Raw genomic sequence first — 20119 nt, 5'->3', positions numbered from 1 at the left:
AATATGTGATGACTGATCTCGCAAAGCCAGACATGTCTATGAATATTGCATATCCTCAGACTACCATCATAGCTGTATAGTCTGGCATGGGAGTCTTGTTGACAGTTATGTCTTAGCATTATAGACACATGTGTGGACAGAACTGACTAGATAATAAATAATGTATCATGACATACAGTAACTGGTAAACTGGGGAAAGTACAGTAATAGAACCACTGAGCTACAGTGTGTATATATATATATGAATGATTATAAACTGGGTGGTTTGAATGCTGATTGGCTGAAAGCTGTGGTATATAAGACCGTATACTACATGTATGACAAACATTCTCTTTACTGCTTTAATTACGTTGGTATCCAGTTCATAATAGCAATAAGGCACCTCTGGAGTTTGTGGTATATGGCCAATATACTACGGCTAATGACTATATCCAGGCACTCTGCGTTGCGTCGTGCAAAAGAACAACCCTTAGTCGTGTGACACATGACGCATATGTGCCCTTTATGCCGCATCCAAAACAACTGGGAACTCGGAAATCACCCAATTCGGAATTCCAAGTCGAGATGCATTCTCTACCTTCTTGCCCTTTGTGCTGTTGTCTGTGCCCAATGTTTTTACCATGTTTTGTGCTGCTATCATGTGTTGCTGCCTTGCTATGTTGTCTTCGGTCTCTTTATGTAGTGTTGTCTCTCTTGTGATGATGTGTGTTTTGTCCTATATTTTATTTTTTAATCCCCGTAGGAGGTATTTTGCCTTTCGGTAGGCCGTCATTGCAAATAAGAATTTGTTCTTAACTGACTTGCCTAGTTAAATAAAAATAAATACTTTTTTTTTTTATTCTAGAGCTCCGACTTGCTGATCTGAAAATCACTGATGTCAAAATTTGACTTCGTTTTTTCCGAGTTCCAAGTTGTCTTGAAAGCAGCATTACCAATAAGTAGTGATGGGTCGAACAAATGGCTCTTTGAATGGTGAAAGAGCTGTTCATTTGGCTCCCTAAATGGCATACTGCTACCCCTGCATGTAGAGCTTAAAACAACGTTTTTCTGCAGATAAATTACAAAATGATTAAATAGTGGGGACAGCGCGTCAATCTGGTCGACGGGCATTCCGAGACTTTTTGGCTCACCGAAAATAGCCGAAGCTCATCACTACTCATAAATTACAGCAGAGCACCCTCTTGTGGCCAACAAAGGTACACGCTAGACCAGGATGAACATACATAAACTGCTTGTGGGAGTCCAACTTCAGAGCTGAGACTGTATAAATATATAAATATGGATTTCTTCAAGGTTCTAGTGATGCTGACATGCAACAATTACCATAAATTAAGAATATTTGTGCACTTCATTAAAATGGAGTTGGTCCCCCCTTTGCTGCTATAACAGCCTCCACTCTTCTGGGAAGGCTTTCCACCAGATGCTGGAACATTGCTGCGGGGACTTACTTCTATTCAGCCACGAGCATTAGTGAAGTCGGGCATTGATGTTGGGCGATTAGGCCTGGATCGCAGTCAGCGTTCCAATTCATCCCAAAGGTGTTTGATGGGGTTGAGGTCAGGGATCTGTGCAGGCCAGTCAAGTTCTTCCACACCGATCTCTACAAACAAGTTCTGTATGGACCTCGCTTTGTGCACGGGGGCATTGTCATGCTGAAACAAGAAAGGGCCTTCCCCAAACTGTTGCCACAAAGTTGGAAGGACAGAATCGTCTAGAATGTCATTGCATGCTGTAGTGTTAATGTTTCCTTTCAATGGAACTAAGGGGCCTAGCCCAAACAATGAAAAACAGCCCCAGACCATTATTCCTCCTCCACCAAACTTTACAGTTGGCACTATGCATTGGGGTAGGTAGCGTGCTCCTGGCAACCGCCAAACCTAAATTAGTCCGTCGGACTGCCAGATGGTGAAGTGTGATTAATCACTCAAGAACATGGTTCCAATTCTCCTGAGTCTGAAGGCGACGAGCTAATATTCACAGGTGATCAGGCACTGCTCATATCAGGTGAGCAGCTGGAACTTATGATTTATCCACATTTCAGTATAGTATAATAGTAAAGCATAGTCTATTTCACAGAGGTGATATCAATTTTGAGAAATAGCTTGAAAAACTAAATGTTAGTAATCCTGGTCCTCCACACATTTCCATTTTTTATTTTACCTTTATTTTACCAGTTCGGTCTCATTGAGATGATTTAAACTCTTTTACAAGAGAGACATGGCCAAAATAGCAGCACACAGAGTTGCAGACACGTTTACAACGTAAAACACAAAGAACTACAGTTTAAAAAACACCAATTTACACACTTAACAGCAAGATGATTTGGGAAAGTGTGGTGCAACTAGGAGTCAAAATATTGACAGCCCCCCACTTCATTTTCCATAACTTTCCATAATTTCCCCTTATAGTGTTAACCTAGCTATTAACTAATATAAAGGGACAAGCTCCTTTCATTTGGAACTGGAATGTTTTTCTCCTTTTCTCCGTACGGGCCTTAGACACAATCACCAAAACACAGTCAAGTGAGCACAGGCGAGCTGTTTCAATATGGCCTTATAAATACCAATGATGTAATCTCCGAAGAGCTAATGAAGGCCAGCCCACTCTCATATAGAGGATACAGTGATGTGTGAGCGCTTTAGAGTCAGTAATAAACCTCAGCGCCCCATTGTACACAGTGTCCAGCATACATAATGACTCCACAGGGGCATACATGTACAAGATATCACCATAATCAATTACAGGGACAAAAGAATCGGAAACAAGCCTCTTTCTCACTTCAAAAGAAAAACATGACTTATTATGAAAATAAAAACTAAACTTGAGCCTAAGCTTTTTCACAAGACCTTCGACTTGGGGTTTAAAGGTGAGACACTCATCTATCAAGATACCAAATTCTTGTAATTTGCCACTTTCTATTTGCTTGTCCTGCATAGTCACTATACATGGAAGAGTATGAGGTTTCATCTTAGATTTTGTGATAACCATCTGTACATTACAAGAACATAGTCAAAGTAGGGGGCTTGGCTGACCTCAGATCAACAATGGATGCCACTTTGCTATTGGCTGACAAATTGATCGCATCATCAAACACCAGTGTTCCTCCTCTGACCTCTTTCCCTTTCCAAAGGTGACCTGGCCAACCAGGCGTTTGGATGACTTCCTGGCTGCATGGATCTCGTACACAGAGACCACAATGCAGCACGCCCTGATCTGTGGGTCTGGCAGGGTGAACATCATGACTTCGTTGAAGACGGTCACTTCACACAGGGTCTTAGCAGTGGACTTCTGGTGCCGCAGCTTGAACTGGTTGCAGAGGACACTGATCCGGGCATACAACCGAACTAGAAAAATGAAACTAACTTTTTTTAAACAATCACCAATCAATCCTACCTGTATCTACAACGCAACAGTATGCAACGTCTGCTCAATAATGAGTTTATCACACAAGAAAAGTGGCATTTACCTTTGTCTTTTTGACTTTGCTGAGGCAGTGCCCTGATCTTCAGCAGACCCACCTCCAGTCTCTGGAGGGTGTGGAGGTACTTTAGAGAGAGAAGCACCTCTCCAACCATGTCCTGGAAATGGTAATACTGTATTACTAAAGTCATGACAGTACACCGACAGGTTTGATATCATTTTAACATACACTCACTCCCCTGTGTATTTATTTGGACAGTGAAGCTAAAAGTTAGAATTTGGCTCTATACTCAAGCATTTTGGATTTGAAATCAAACGTTTTATATTTTTTATTGAAATAACCTTTATTTAACTAGGCAAGTCATGAGGCGACAGTACAGAATGCCACCTTTAATTTGAGGGTTTCTGTATACGTATCAGTTTTACTGTTTAGAAGTGAAAGCACTTTATGTACAGTCTAGTCCCCCCATCTGAAGGTGTCATAAGTATTTTGAACAATTCACTTACAGTGTATTCAATTTAGTCAAAGTTTAGTATTTGGTCCCAAATTCCTAGCACACAATGACTACATCACACGTGTGACTCTACAAACTTGTTAGATGCATTTGCAGTTTTTTTGTTGTTTGTGTTTCGGATTATGTTTTGCCCAATATAAATGAATGCTAAATAATTTATTGTAAATAAGAATATAATACACTACCAGTCAAAAGTTTTAGAATACCTACTCATTCAAGGGTTTTTCTTAATTTGTTTTACTATTTTCTACATTGTAGAATAATAGTGAAGACATCAAAACTATGAAATAACACATATGGAATCATGTAGTAACCTAAAGTGTTAAACAAAAATACATTTTGATTTGTTTAACACTTCTCTAGTTACTACATGATTCCATGTGTGTTATTTCATAGTTTTGATGTCTTCACTATTATTCTACAATGTAGAAAATAGTAAAACAAATTAAGAAAAACCCTTGAATGAGTAGGTGGATCCAAACCTTTGAATGGTACTGTGTATGTAGCAGAAAAGCTGTAAAAAAACAAACAAACAAGATGTGTCCTCTGAAGAGTGGATGGGTTCAGAAAATAACAAATATACATAACACACTATAAGTGAATTTGTCCAAATACTTCAAATTGGGGGACTAGACACATAAAGTGCTTTCATTTCTAAACGGTAAAACGTATGTATGAAAATAACTTCAAATAGAAGATGACATTCTGAGCTGTCGCCTCATAAACATTTGATCTCAAATCCAAAATGCTGGAGTATAAAGCCACAATCAATGTTTTAGCTTCACTGTCCAAATAAATACGTAGCGGAGTGTAGGTCCAGATAGAGTGTATCATCCACCTTTTGTGGTGTCTGTAGATCCTCCAGTACTTCAAGAGGGTATGAGATTTTCACATCACACAGAGAAACTCTGACCTCTCCCAAGAACCCATGCCTGGAGAACTTATCAAAGTCTCTGACCTGCAGAAAAGAGGAAAATATTTTGGTTATCTGATTTAATTTAGCTAATCAATGTAACACTACGTTATGTACCTCAAACCTGACGGTGGTGTGAGGGACATCCTCCTCCTCCATAGAGCAGGAGAACTGGTCCCCAAACGTAGGGCTGCTGCTGTCCTTCACCATACGGGACTGCCACTCATGGAGCACACACTGCAGTGAAGGAGAGGACTGCTCCTCCTTCTCCTCCTCATTATCATGCTTGGCCCATAGCAGCCGAACCCTCACAAAGGGGTCCACACTGCGGCTGAAGTCCCTGACCGGCAGGCCCCGGGCCTCCAGGACGGTGACCACCAGTCTGGACTGCAGCTGGTCATAGTAGAGGGAGAAGCGCAGGGAGCCCTTCAGCTGGTTCCCCAGGCCGGGCAGCTCCACATGGCTGCCCATGGACAGGCAACGGCTCAACCTCTGTGCCTCTTCATGGAGCTTCTCCACCTGGGGAACAGATATGTCTGTCTATTTCAGTGCGTTCTCTAAACCACAACTCACTGAGATAAGCCCTCTGTTTGATTTATGTCCATTCAAGAACAGCACGACTGTAAAGATACACACAGAATGTTAGCAATTCATCATAGTAGAAGCTTGTTGCTCCATATTTCAGTGTAGACATAAGACAAGATGGGAGAGCGTTCCTTGTGAGTAACCAAAGGAATTAACAGTTACAAGTAATAGAGTGCTCTAACCTTAAAATTAGGCCTCTGGGTTTCCATGTAGAGGTCTTCTGTCTTTGCTGGCTTTCCATCAGATGAAAGTAGGTCATCCACTGCATTGAATAGAGAATTAAAGCAGCATCCAAAAAATATAGGAATTTGCAATAAAGAATTCCATCCAGTTCTACTGTACGTTGGTGCTTGACCCATATATGGTTTAACCAACAACCAACTGATAACTTATTTAGTTAACTTACCAGGTTCCTTTGGAGCCTGTGAGCAGTAGTGGTATAACTGCCACACCAGAATGCCCATAGCAATCAGGAAGAGGGTTACAGAGATTCCCAGGATACAGTACTTGACCTCTTCATTGAAGGGCATCCGTAGGTCCCCAATAGACAGGTCTACAGTGGGAAGGACACGCATGTCTCTCTGCCATCTAAAACCCTGCAGAGCAGGATGCCATATCATTTCAGCACTTGTAATGTTCTATTCAAATCGTATATTGACCCTGGTGTCCTACAGTATATGCAAAATTGGTGCAATTCTCAACATTTAAACAACATTCATGAGATCCAGTAACAAACTTTAGACCACAGTCTCCTCTATGGAATGTTACTTGAACATTTTCATGTTCGACCCATCATGGGTTCATATTATTAATGCACATTTACATTTTAGAGATACATTTTTGTTAGTGTTGCTGTATAACAACTCTGTAACAGTCATAACAAGGAGATTATATCAGATGAGTAAACTGAAGATATCTATCATGTCATCTGGCTCCCCAATAACATGTTACAGTATTACACAATGTACAAGCACTGCACATATCAATAAAGTCACCCTAAATCCTTAATCACTCTATTCTGTCCATTAATTTACAGTTGGCAGATACAAATATACAGTGACACACTGGCAAACATCATCTGATAGAACTACAGTTATGGTAAAAGACTAAACACAATGTGATATGTGTGAAGTAAGAAAATAAGACTTAATACCATATGACATCATCCGTCTGTCCCTCTCCATTCACTGTCACCTGTGTTTCCATTACCATACATGAATCCTCTGGCAAAATGACTTACTGATCCTATCAGTACCTGCCTATCCACCACCTGGTTTAACAGGTCTGATTAGTTTCTAAGGAAGTTTCCAGACTGCCTCGTCTTATTGCACTGTCTCCACAAGCAGCCTTGACATTTGTAGATAGACGGTTTCACATTACTCTCTGGCTCATTGTTCCACCAGCACTATTTGCAAAGCAACTGTTAGATAAGGTTTGTCACATGCAGTACCCAAATAGCTGCCAGAAGAATGATAAGATAGTGCAAATAAAATAAAACAGGCTTAAATTATTTCAGCATTTACCTAACAGTGTTTGGATAACTAAAGAGCAAACTAAAGCATTCTTAACATACGGATGAAAAAGTTTTTTTAATCATATCCACTTTCTTGTTCCTCATTTTCTAAAAACTTTTGTGCACAACTTGTATTTCAGATTGATCTAACATCAGAAAAACTCCTACTATGCGTCATAGGGGATAACACATGGGATAAATGTTATTTTGCAGGATTCTTACAAAATTTTCTAAAGACACGTAGTACAAATAAATACTCTCCATTACTATATTATGTAATAACACCAAAATGCTTTTCATTGGAAAAGAGAGCCATAAAATGCATCACCCTTTCAGACATAACAGTGGGATATTTCTATATAATGACATAAAGAACTGGATTCACTGCTCAGAAATAAAATATTATAATTGAATATCCTCTTAGAATGTGTGGTTTACAAAGAAGTCACATGGGAAGTTACTTATCCAAAGCTTTATCTTTTGTTTTATATGTAATGTAAGTGCCTTAATGTGTCTGGACCCCAGGAAGAGGGATCCCTAATAAATACAAATACAAATAAGAACAGCTTTCTCAAAGAAAAACAGAATGTCTACTATTTTATTACTTGCCACTTCAACCTGTTGCACATAGGCCTACAGTACAATTTACTTGTCTATTTTTAATAACATAGGTTAGGCATACAGTATCAGTGTTACAGCAAATTAAGCTTATGTCATATTAAATGAACAAAAACACAGCATGTAAAGTGTTGGGCCCATGTTTCATGAGCTGAAATAAAAGATCCCAGAAATGTTCCATATGCAAAAAAGCTTATTTCGTGCACAAATTTGTCTACATTCCTGTTAGTGAGCATTTCTCCTTTGCCAAGATAATCCATCCACCTGACAGTGGCATATCAAGAAGCTGATTAAACAGCATGATTATTACACAGGTGCACCTTGTGCGGGGGACAATAAAAGGCCACTCTAAAATGTGAAGTTTTGTCACACAACACAATGCCACAGATGTCTCAAGTTTTGAGGGAGCGTGCAATTGGCATGCTGACTGCAGGAATGTCCACCAGAGCTGAATGTTGATTTCTCTACCATAAGCCGCCTCCAAGGTTGTTTTAGAGAATTTGGCAGTACGTTCAACCAGCCACAGAACTGTACATGTGTAACCACGCCAGTCCAGGACCTCCACATCCGGCTTCTTCACTTGTGGGATCATCTGCGATCAGCCACCCTGACAGCTGATGGGTTTGCACAACCAAAGAATTTCTGCACAAACTGTCAGAAACCCCCTCAGGGAAACACATCTGCGTGCTCGTCGTCCTCATATTTCTGTTTTTTTCTCCACCTTCTTGCCATTAAATCGAGTTAAGGAGGAAATCAACGCCTTTGCAGCCTGAATGGAGAATGTGTCATGTATGAACTGGTCCACGGGAAGTGTAGAAGTGTGTATAATCAGCTGCATGCATTCGCCATCTTCCGGCCTTTGTGCTAGGTTTCTGGCAATAATCTTACCCGGAGCAGAGCTCACATCACCAGAATTCCACTATTTGCAGACCGAGGCCTCGCCTGGGTCCTGTCACCTTTAACGTTAGTCCCCAAAAATTAAGCGTAACTCATGGTTATTATGAAAAGCCATTAGATATTTTGTCCTATTTCTTCATATGCACTGTAGTGACTACTGACTCTACAGTACACAAAGATTTACTTCAGTGGTTTAGCCTAGTCACCTAATTAAAGGCAGAGGGCGCAATAACCACATCAACAGTAGGCCTACATAGCACATCATGGAAAGTAAATGTAGCCTAATGTGTGTAGTATTTAGTTCAAAAGTATTAGGCCTAAAGCACCTTATCCTTTTGCCTACCCGACTATGGTAAGACAAGTTTACCTTCTCACTAATACAGTTCACTTTGTGCTTGAATCATTGCTGAAAAGGAAGAATCTGACATTTACACAAACTGTGCAACCATTTTTATTTTACAGAGAACTTACACTGGTCTGACATTACCGAAATCTGAGAAACTCTGAAGATTACAGTGCACAATCACGATGATCAGATTTGTACCATTCAAATTAACGTCGGTTTAATGAATCTATGAAACAGATGTGGATAGTGATGTTGGCCAGAAAAAGATCAGGGGTACAGTAGTTAAAAATCTGTGTCTATTCGGAACAGAAACAGATGCTTCCACCTAATGTGCAAAATAAAATAATTCTAATTCCTGAGACCACATGGTGTCAGAGTCCTGGAACCTCAGAGCAGGTGATTGAAAACCCATTCAAAGCTTCTACTGACATGCTTTAGAACATTTGTGACCCTGCATTCCATAATGTACAAAGTGGAGTCCACCATTAATCTTGTTCTTTCACAACACAAAGTAAAAACCAGTGCTTGGCTTTGAGGGAAAGTGTGTTACAGGGCACCTGAACTGTGCTTTCCATGGCCCCTCAGAAACATACACCACAGGAGGCTGCTGAGGGGAGGACGGCTCATAATAATGGCTGGAATGGAGTGAATGAAATGGAATCAAACATAGAAAACATGTGTTTGTTGCATTCGATATCATTTCATTTATTCTGTTCTAGTGATGACTATGAGCCCGTCCTCACCAATTAAGGTGCCACCAGCAGCCTGTGATGTACAGTGCACCACTGAAAATCAGGGGGCATGGGAGTAAACGGCAATGTGCAAGCAACAAAACACCTTTCATGCTCCTGAAATTGAGAGTCAAGAGTTCATACAGTATACAGCATATATTACACACACACTACCGTTCAAAAGTTTGGGCTCACTTAGAAATGTCCTTGTGTTTTCTTTCAATAACATGTTTTTTTGTCCATTAAGATAACATCAAAATGATCAGAAATACAGTGTAGACATGGTTAATGTTGTAACTGACTTTTGTAGCTGGAAACGGCATATTTTTTATGAAATATCTACATATGCGTACAGAGGCCCATTATCAGCAACCATCACTCCTGTATTCCAATGGCACGTTGTGTTAACTAATCCAAGTTTATCATTTTAAAAGGATAATTGATCATTAGAAAAACCTTTTGCAATTATGTGCGCACAGCTGAAAACTGTTGTTCTCATTAAAGAAGCAATAAAATGAGCCTTCGTTAGACTAGTTGAGTATCTGGAGCATCAGCATTTGTGGGTTTGATTACAGGCTCAAAATGTCCAGAAACAAAGACTTTCTTCTGAAACTCGTCAGTCTATTCTTGTTCTGAGAAATGAAGGCTATTCCATGTGAGAAATTGCCAAGAAACTGAAGATCTCGTAAAACGCTGTGTACTACTCCTGTCACAGAACAGTGAAAACGGTCTCTAACCAGAATAGAAACAGGAATGGGAGGCCCTGGTGCACAACTGAGCAAGAGGACAAGTACATTAGCGTCTAGTTTGAGAAACAGATGCCTCACAAGTCCTCAACTGGCAGCTTCATTAAATAGTACCCGCAAAACACGCCTCTTCATTGTTGACATTGAGACGACTCCAGGATGCTGGTCTTCTAGGCAGAGTTGCAAAGAAAAAGCCATGTCTCAGACTGGCCAATAAAAATAAAAGTATAAGATGGGCAAAAGAACACAGACACTGGATAGAGGAACTGGACAGACCGCCAGCATCCCGGAGTCGCCTCTTCACGTTGAGACTGGTGTTTTGCGGGTACTATTTAATGAAGCTGCCAGTTGAGGACTTGTGAGGCATCTGTTTCTCAAACTAGACACTAATGTACTTGTCATCTTGCTCAGTTGTGCACCGGGGCCTCCCATTCCTGTTTCTATTCTGGTTTGAGCCAGTTTGCGCTGTTCTGTGAAGGGAGTAGTACACAGCGTTGTTCCAGATCTTCAGTTTCTTGGCAATTTCTCACATGGAATAGCCTTCACTTCTCAGAACAAGAATAGGCTGATGAGTTTCAGAAGAATGTCTTTGTTTCTGGCCATTTTGAGCCTGAAATCAAACCCACAAATGCTGATGCTCCAGATATTCAACTAGTCTAAAGGCCAGTTTTAATACTTCTTTAAATCAGAACAGTTTTCAGCTGTGCTAACATAATTGCAAAAGGGTTTTCTAATGATCAACTAGCCTTTTAAAATTATAAACTTGGATTAGCTAACAACGTGCCATTGGAGCACAGGAGTAATGGTTGCTGATAATGGACCTCTGTACACCTATGTAGATATCCCATTAAAAATCAGCCGTTTCCAGCTACAGTAGTTATTTACAACCCTAACAATGTCTACATTGTATGTCTGATCAATTTGATGATATTTTAGTGGACAAAAAAAACTTTTGAACGGTAGTGTATATAAATAATCTGTTTAATTAAATGGTACAGTATCAATGGGAGATGTGGCAGATGTTGATTGTTAGACAGTGCGCTTCCGTTACAACAGCAAAATAACATCCTTAACACACATTGTGGCTGGCGGATCATCACAACCAGGGACTCCATGCAGCACATATCATCCCACATAAAACAAGTGCCATGACCCCAGTACCATCACCTAGAAAGGTTCCACTGGCATTAAAGTTGAAACAAAGGTTTGCAGCACCTGACATCTTTTTTGAAAAAGGTTTTGTAAATTAATCCTTAATAAATTAGACGCACATTTCAATACAATTACCTTAAAGAGACAGTATTTTTAGTAAAGAATTTTCTAGAAAACTGTCTTAACCATTATTACTTTGGTGTTCCATATCACAGCCAATAGTTGAGCACAGTTCTTAGAGACAGGGTGTGCTCAGGCCAAGTGAGAGGACATGCTGCAATATAAGACATGATTCCAAACAGTGATATTGTGCTTGTTAGTTTTCATTGTCAAGTATGACTTACACAAGATATTTTGAGCTCATGACCACAGCATGCATGTCTGAGTGAGGGTAAAAAAAAAAGATTCAAGAATTCCATGAATATTTTTTCAGGGAACCGCACATTAAAAACCTAGTCACAGATAGTCCAACATACAATATCTAGACAATGCCAACAGAAAATTCAAAATAAAATAACCCTATGGTATCTTATTACATTTGATTCTTTCCCTAAAGGAAAGCAGAGGAGAGGGTTAATTTACATAAGTTGTTTTGATTTTCCTGTCTGAAGCTACCGCCCCTCCTTCCTCTGGTGGTGACTACGGTGTGACTTCTGGTTAGCCATCTCACTTGGTCACTGCATGGATACCTTGTGCAAGGTAACCCACATTGCCAGAGGTGACGCCAGCCATGGAGATACGCCCATCCTTTGTCATGTAGACGGAGAACTCCTTTGTGAGGCGCGCCACCTGCACAAGTTGGAATAGTTACTCATTACGACTCATCAACTGCATATTAAGCTATTTAATATCTAGACAGATACTTATAAGTATAGCCACGTTCAATGTTTCATCCAATGATTCCTTACCAGTAAGTAACCCAATGGAAACCACATACTATATTATATTATGAGACAGTGTAGAGTCTCAGCAACAGTTACTCTACCTGTTCAGGCTTCAGCCCTGTGAAGCAGAACATGCCAATCTGGTCAATGACGTGCTGCCAGTTCTGAGTGGAGCCCTCCTTCTTCAGGTTGGCCACTAACAGCTCCCTCATTGTGATGATGCGGTTAGCCATGCCATGCACCTCCCCCAGCCTAGGGAGAGAAGAGCCGTCACTCAACTGGGCCCGTATCATGTTGGCTATGCGGCAATTGAAATACGACACTTTGTGGATGACTTACTCACCACTCTTTGTACAGGTCTGGTGTATTGAGGATGGTGGCAGCGATGCGCGCCCCGTTCATGGGAGGGTTGGAGTAGATGGGCCGAATGAGGATCTTCAGCTGGGACTCCACACGCTTGGCCTCCTCAGCATCCTTACACACGACAGTGAATCCCCCAACACGCTCACCTGAAGACATCACACACCACCACACAAGGCATGTTGCTTAGCTTAAATAATAAATATGGTATTTTGTTTCCCCCAAAACATTATCCTCAAATTTGACCAATGCAATTATCATAACTCACCATAGAGACCCATGTTCTTAGCAAAGGACTGAGAGAGCACAATGTTGTGGCCTTGCTCAATGAAATAACGGACAGCCCAGGCATCACGGTCAATATCACCACTGGCAAAGCCCTGGTAGGCCATGTCAAAGAACACTAGGAGGTTCCTTTTCTGGAAGAGAAAAACATGAGAACTTGTTATGTACAGTACCTTCAGAAAGTATTCACAGCCCTGGACTTTAAAAATAAAACAAACAACTTTGAATATCCCTTTGAGCAGTTATTAATTACACTTTGGATGGTGTATCAATACACTCAGTCACTACAAAGATAGAGGCGTCCTTCCTAAGGAGAGGAAGGACACCACTCAGGGATTTCACCAAGAGGCCATTAGAACAGTTAGAGTTTAATGGCTGTGACAGGAGAAAACTAAGGATGGATCAACAACATTGTAGTTACTCCACATTTTTTTATTTTACCTTTATTTAACTAGGCAGGTCCGTTAAGAACAAATTCTTATTTTCAATGACAGCCTAGGAACAGTGGGTTAACTGCCTATACTAATCCTAATACTAATCTAAATGACAGTGAAAAGAAGGATGCCTATACAAAATAAAAACATTCCAAAACATGCATCCTGTTTGCAATAAGGGACAAAAATAAAACTGCAAAAATGTGGCAAACAAATGAACTTTATGTCCTGAATACAAAGAGTTATGTTTGGGGCAAATCCAAACACAGCACATCACTGATTACCACTCCTCATATATTCAAGCATGGTGGTGGCTGCATCATGTTATGGATATGCTTGTCAAGAACTAGGGATTTTTTAAATAAAAAGAAACAGAATAGGGCTAAGTACAGCCAAAATCCTAGAGGGAAACCTGTCTCAGTCTGCTTTCCAACAGACACTGGGAGACAAATTCACTTTTCAGCAGGACAATAACCCAAAACATAAATGCCAAAATATACAATAGAGTTGCTCATCAAGATGACATTGAACGTTCCTGAGTGCCATAGTTACAGTTTTGACTTAAATCTACTTGAAAATCTATGGCAAGACTTGAAAATGGCCGTCTAACAATGATCACCAACTTGACAGAAATTTTAAAAGAATAATGTGCAAATATTGTACAATCCAGGTGTGTAAAGCTCTTAGAGACTCACAGCTGTAATCTGCTAGTGCTGAGCAATTAACTTAAATTTCTGTAATTTTTTCAGTTTTTAAACAACTAATTGATTAAATGTCGGTTAAATGATTTGAATTCCATTTCGTTCTGTTTTTTTTCCCTGTGAGCTCAATGCGCACATTGCAGTTCCTCTGGAGATAAATCAGATGCAGCCTGAACTGTGCGATGTAGTAGGGAGTTGTTTCCAACAGGGCAATATTCTATGGTTTAGTGTATAAAACGTGGTAATTAACTACAATGACCATAATCCACTGCATATCTACTTGTCCGGTCTGTGTTTCTTTTATGCCTGCTACGGAAGAGGCAGAAGAATGCACGATCGTGAGGGGATAGAGAGATCAGCTGTTGCTTCCTAATCTATCGCTAACCAGGGTTTGTACAGACAGTGGCAAGTCAAGGTCTTAAGTACTTTTTCAAGCACTAATATTTATTTTCAAGGACCATCAATTTGCAATAGTTTCTATACGCAATTGTTTCTAGTCGCCACAAGATGGCAGTATATCGCCACAACCCCATGAAAAAAAACACTAACTTACTATATTATTCATCACTACCTTACAAGTTCTACTCAATATGTTTCACTACATACCTGAGTGGTAAGTCAGTACTGAAGATGTTGACTGATTTCCTTATATGAACTGTAACTCAGTAAAATCTTTGAAATTGTTGTGTTTATATTTTTGTTCAGTGTAGATATTACATTTCTTTATATTTAAATCCTCTTAATATTTCACTACATTTTAGGTCCCCCAGGCTGTCCCAACATGACATGAAAGTGAATTCTGACAGTGTAAAAGGACCTTAGTTAAATATAGAATGTATTCAATGCCCATTTGAAGAGAAAAATGTTATTGTGTTTGATAAAATTAAAGATTCTCTCAGGGGACACTATTTCAAATGGGGACAACACATGGGGCCCAGACCCCGAGTTGGGGAACCATCGTACTACTAAACTCTCTGCCTGCTTGCTTCAATGTTTCCTCTCTCTGTGTATGGGTAGCCTAGTGGTTAGAGCGTTGGACTAGTAACCGGAAGGTTGCAAGTTCAAACCCCCGAGCTGACAAGGTACAAATATGTCGTTCTGCCCCTGAACACGACACAGTTAACCCACTGTTCCTAGGCCGTCATTGAAAATAAGAATTTGTTCTTAACTGACTTGCCTAGTTAAATAAAGGTAAAATAAATAAATAAATCTCCTTTGCCTCCTTCAGCCTGTCTCACTACTCATTGTAAAGAAAAGGTATTTTGTTATGAGAATGTTTACTAGCCAATCTTTTGATTATAGCTAGCTTAATTTCAGTCAACTGCTCCTGCTGAGGTCAGGCTCCGTTCAACGTTAGCTTCTAACTTCATCCTTCTAGCCAGCTAGGTATAGCTAGCTAACTTGCTAACAGCCAGAGCCCTTACCTACCTAGCCAGCTAGACATCGGAATGAAATATCATCGACTACTTACCAGTTGTACACTCATTCTCAGAGAGTGAGTTTTTTTTGTTTTTGTGGGATGTCTGTTGACATGGCAGGAGGCGAGGGAAGTTTTTTTTTTAACTACAAAAACCACTGTCCGGGGGAGCAGGAAACATAACGAGCATACATGAATCATTTATGATTCCACTCGTTCACAAAGGTAAGCACGATTAGAACTCAGATCAAGAATCCTTCTGAGCGTTGCTCAACGCTGGGAACGCAATAAGAAGTGAGTAAATGAAAATTAAATAAAGAAATGCGAGTAAATGCTATTTCACAAATAAAAAGGTGCGTAAGCGGAATTTATCCTCTACTACATCCCTGGATGGGTCTGGCAAAACCATTCATAAAAATCTATATCCTGCAGGCAGGGTTGAATCTACATTTGCCCAACATTTAAGCACCTCAAGCAACTTGCGCGAACCCTGCTCTACCTGAAAATACATGATCTAAGTGATTGATATCTGTTATTCAGCAGTCATAAAAGTATGCTTTATTTAGTTTGAAGAACTACAAAATAGTGACTTTGTCAGACAGCATATGCAGCAGCTCTAGAGATGAGATGATGACTTGGAATGAAATAAATAACCAAATGTAATACACACAACTGAAATATGTTAAGCACTAAAGAGCAGTCACTATCATCATGGGAGTTTTATTAATTGTGTTGTTACAGCATTCAACCTAAATAATCTAAATCCGTGATCATTTTTTTAAATAATCGAACTGACCTCAAAAAGCACTGATCGCTGCCAAAGGTGACTAACATGTATTGACTCAAGGTGTGAATAATTATGTAAATTAGATATTTGTATTTCATTTTCAATACATTGTAAAAATGTCTAAAAACATATTTTAACTTTGTCGTTAAGGGGTATTGAATGTAGATGGGTGAGAATTTTGTAAAATATTGAATCCATTTTAAATTCAGTTTAACAACAAAATTTGGATTCAGTCAAGGGGTATGAATACTATCTGAAGGCACTGTATTTTGGCCTGGTTGGTGGATAATTAGGTTTCATCTGGCTACTGGGTCGTTCCACCAATTTAATACATTTTTTTGTAGTAGAAAACATTTGTTTCACCTAATTTTAACATTGTCATAAACAGCACATGTTCAACATAATAAAAAAACAAATTTCAGTGTAAACTTAAAACGACTAAAACCAGATATAAAGTATGCAGAAAAGATTATGACCTATAATATTTTTAATAATATAATCTTTGAGAACTAACAATCACCAAATTAAAATCTAGACAGTCAGGGAGAATGGAAAATTCTCCGTAGACATATTGATTTAGTTTTATGTTTAAGCAAAAGAACAGCAATAGCCATGGAAAAATTAATAAAATTGCAGGAAATTAGCTTTAAAACTGCAAAATGAAGAATTGCCGCTCTATGGAGAAATGTGTTGAATTGCAGGAAATGGATTTTAAAATGCTAAATATTATACACAGCCAAGATAGGGGCCTCTAAAATGTGTTCTAAAATTCAGCAGCGTCAATGGGCCAGCCGCACCCATTGCCATGCCCACCCCCTAAAACTGTAACAGGGTTGACGTTTAATCTTAAATATCAGCCATAAATCCCCTTGTGACAAGGGGAATAGAAGCTTGTTGTGTGAAACAGAGAGGGGCAATTGAATGCAAGCTTCATCACCCAAAAATGATTGTTAAAAAAACATTTCTAGCCTGTTAATCTATGGGTAACAGGGTTGATGTGTTATTCTCGACCCGTTCAGTTTCCCTCCACAAAAAAAACTGAAAATGGCCAATAAGAGTAGAATCAGCTCACCTGCTTTTACACTATGATTTGACTAACAGATGTTCAAGTTTATTTTAAAACAATTTTTTAAAGGAATAGTTTTACCATATTAAAAGGAGAGTTCAGTTCATTTAACAGGGTTGACCTTAAAATTAGGGACAGGTTTGTTTGTTTTCATGTTGTCTATATTAAAAAGGGCACTTCATTTAATATAACAGGCTTCTCAAATTCAATATTTGTGCACAATTTCTACCTAAAATACAAAGGGACGCAAAAGGCACTCATTTCATGGAACGACCCTACTACATCACTTTATATTCAGTTGCGTTTACCTTCACCAGGTTAGCAATCTCCTTCCACTGCTCTGGCCGAGGGTCCACTCCTGTGGGGTTGTGGGCACAGGCATGAAGCATGATGATACTTTTCTCAGGTATTTTCTGAATAAGAGGAAACAATAACACATTTGTTAATCTATAACCCAGCAGTTACTTTAAGTACACATTGATAGGGAGAGTACACTGTGTACACATTGGTAGGGGAAGATTAGGCTTCTGTGCCATGTCTTACAGAGATGTCATTCAGGGCTCCCTGGAAGTCAAAGCCACAGGTCTTTGGGTCATAGTAGGTGTAGGCCTTCAGTTGCATCCCAGCGTCTCTGAAGATGGGTGTATGGTTCCCCCAGGAGGGCTTGGGCAGGTACACATCCCGGGCCTCTGTATGGAAACGGGACTGAGGGAGGGGAGCAGGAACAAAGACAGTGGGGAAAAGAAGAGACTTTCATTCATTAGCATTCATGATGAAGGATGGATTTGTAAAAAAATTACTTAAAAAAAAAAAAAAAGCAAAAGGATCAGGGCTCTTACCAGGAAGTTGGCTCCGATTCTCAAGGACCCAGTTCCAGAAATTGTTTGGATAGTGATGTTCTGGGAACAAGGAATAAACAACAAACGGTCAAAATAAGGCTTCTAAAGCTGTGCTGTAGAATGTGGAATCAGGATGTCTGAGGTTCTAGGAAAGGCTCGACTTACCCTGCCACTCTTGGTAACCTCATTGTTGTCTCCCAAAGCCAGCTTGGCGCATGCCTTGGTAAAGTCCCCCAGACCACCAATAGCCAGGTATTCTTTGTCCAGCTTCTTTGCAGCAATCTGAGCTTCAGCCTAAGAATACAGAGGGTAAATGTCCAGCCAAAGTCTGTTGTTCTCTGTGTCCAAGTGATTGTAAGCAGCTAGGCTGATGTCTTTTTAAATTATAGTCTCTCATAAAATGTGGTTGTTTCTCATGTTATGAGGTTTATAATGAGAGTCATCATCATCATCATCAAGCAGTGATTACACACCTTGCGAACACAGCTGAGGACATATGGTTTGCCCTGGTCATCACGGTATGCTCCTACACCCAGATTCATCTTCTTAGGGTTGGTGTCACGCTTGTAGGCCTCTGACACCCCCAGGATGGGGTCAGGGGGACCCATCTGCACCTCGGACCACCATGAGCTGAGACAGTTGGGGAAGGAGATTGAACCATCCCGTAGAAGATAGAAAGGGTAAATTACAGACTTGCATCAACTCAATTTACACCCGATTAAGTAGTCTGATGCCTTTGCACTAAGTAGGATTTGATCCAAATTAGGTGATAATCCCCTAACAGTCTGAAGTTGATTAAGCTAGTCTGCTTTCACACACAGGAATGTTGGATGTGGCAGCATGCATGTGGCAGCAACAACCAACCACTAATGTTGCAAGGATGACATTCTGTCATACACTTACATCATCAATTATTGCATCAATGGCTTCAGTTGATGGGCCTACCTTTCTTTCAGTGGTCAGCCATTCACCAGCAGTACAGTAATGAAACATGCTTGACCAGTCATGTGGAGGGGGAAAAGCACTACATGCCCAGCTAAACTCGTTAGTGTTTTGTGACCTTGTTAGTTTGCTACACATTAAAGTCAAATATTTCTAACAGTGCTAAAGCTGTTTCAACTCCTCCAACTGCATGTAGCTACTATAGCTGTGGCTATCTGGTTACCAGTTAGCTGCCAAAACACATCGTTGGATCCTAGTTAAGTAACGTTAGGTTAGCTTGGCAGCTAGCTACTGAACAACCTTGGTTGGTGGCGAGGTTGCAAATAGCCAACCAGCCACACAAAGCCTATGAAATCAGTCACCTAACGTTATATCATTGGCTACTTTGCTAATTACCCGAAAATGGCTGCAAAAACCAACTAGCTAACATGCTAGTTGTCCATTTGTCTTGAGATAGCTAGCAACCAACCTGCTCCCTTTGAGGGAAAAGACAAGGGGTCGTTCGTCTGCTAGCTAGCTCTGCACTGACTAGTTGTCTATGGCTGTCAGCTAACGTGGTAGCTAGTCAATAAAGTAGTACTCTCGGAGCACATTTTACCTGGCACGAATGGAGAGCACACCCAATGGAGGGTGTACACCGACGGTAGAAACGATCTTGCTAGATTTCAACAGGGCCATTGCTGGTACTCAACACAACACGCACGGAAAACCGTCTCCTGAGTTCCCACACACTGTACTATGTAGCTCTGCTGTCAATTGCAGCACACCCCCACGTGCTCAACAGCGCCACGAAGAGAGTTCAGTCTTTTTGAGTGCACTGTAGGTTTGGGAGTGGCATGTGATACATATTATTGGCCACTTGGTAGCAATACAGCCCCATAGTAGTTTATCAAATACATGGTCTCCATGCAGAAGATTCCACAGCCCATACGGGTTTGTAAATGCTATTGTATTTATTAGCCCACCCA

General features: G+C 40.2%; 2 protein-coding genes across 3 annotated transcripts; both read right to left on the bottom strand.

Annotated features, from left to right (window-relative positions):
• Window positions 1–2166: 2166 nt before the first annotated feature.
• On the bottom strand, window positions 2167–6669 carry LOC139415982 (synaptotagmin 1-like). 2 transcript variants are annotated; one of them, XM_071164208.1, is made up of 7 exons: window positions 6587–6669; window positions 5840–6029; window positions 5616–5695; window positions 4966–5367; window positions 4774–4893; window positions 3467–3578; window positions 2167–3344 (listed from the first exon to the last, which is right to left on the bottom strand). In XM_071164208.1, exons 1-7 carry the CDS (start codon window positions 6587–6589, stop codon window positions 3034–3036), a joined length of 1218 nt encoding a protein of 405 aa, XP_071020309.1. In that variant the 5' UTR covers window positions 6590–6669; the 3' UTR covers window positions 2167–3033. The 2 variants fall into 2 exon arrangements, with proteins under 2 accessions (XP_071020309.1, XP_071020300.1); XM_071164199.1 differs by lacking the exon at window positions 6587–6669 and having other exon boundaries at window positions 5840–6361.
• A 4578-nt stretch (window positions 6670–11247) lies between these two features.
• LOC139400381 (aspartate aminotransferase, mitochondrial-like) lies at window positions 11248–19933 on the bottom strand. The gene is made up of 10 exons (XM_071145323.1): window positions 19750–19933; window positions 18683–18839; window positions 18375–18503; window positions 18210–18269; window positions 17914–18075; window positions 17679–17783; window positions 12949–13099; window positions 12664–12829; window positions 12422–12572; window positions 11248–12225 (listed from the first exon to the last, which is right to left on the bottom strand). The coding sequence occupies exons 1-10, from the start codon at window positions 19827–19829 to the stop codon at window positions 12103–12105; spliced, it is 1284 nt and encodes a 427-aa protein (XP_071001424.1). The 5' UTR covers window positions 19830–19933; the 3' UTR covers window positions 11248–12102.
• Between the last annotated feature and the right edge of the window lie 186 nt (window positions 19934–20119).

This window comes from Oncorhynchus clarkii, chromosome 1 (assembly GCF_045791955.1).
Source record: "Oncorhynchus clarkii lewisi isolate Uvic-CL-2024 chromosome 1, UVic_Ocla_1.0, whole genome shotgun sequence".
NCBI classification, from domain to species: Eukaryota; Metazoa; Chordata; class Actinopteri; order Salmoniformes; family Salmonidae; genus Oncorhynchus; species Oncorhynchus clarkii.
Note: the sequence above shows the minus strand (reverse complement) of the source record. Positions and strands in the feature narration are given on the sequence as shown.

Bases quoted from the DNA above. Each gene is read 5' to 3' on its own strand.
- LOC139415982 (XM_071164199.1), bottom strand. From the start codon at position 6,053: ATGATATGGCATCCTGCTCTGCAGGGTTTTAGATGGCAGAGAGACATG. The intron at 5,696-5,839 runs GTAAGTTAACTA...TATTCAATGCAG, and splicing joins ACAGGCTCCAAAGGAACCTG to TGGATGACCTACTTTCATCT. The intron at 3,579-4,773 runs GTGGATGATACA...TACCATTTCCAG, and splicing joins ATCTACAGACACCACAAAAG to GACATGGTTGGAGAGGTGCT.
- LOC139400381 (XM_071145323.1), bottom strand. From the start codon at position 19,829: ATGGCCCTGTTGAAATCTAGCAAGATCGTTTCTACCGTCGGTGTACAC. The intron at 17,784-17,913 runs GTAAGACATGGC...CCTCTTATTCAG, and splicing joins GAGCCCTGAATGACATCTCT to AAAATACCTGAGAAAAGTAT. The intron at 12,830-12,948 runs GTGAGTTATGAT...TGATGTCTTCAG, and splicing joins TAAGAACATGGGTCTCTATG to GTGAGCGTGTTGGGGGATTC.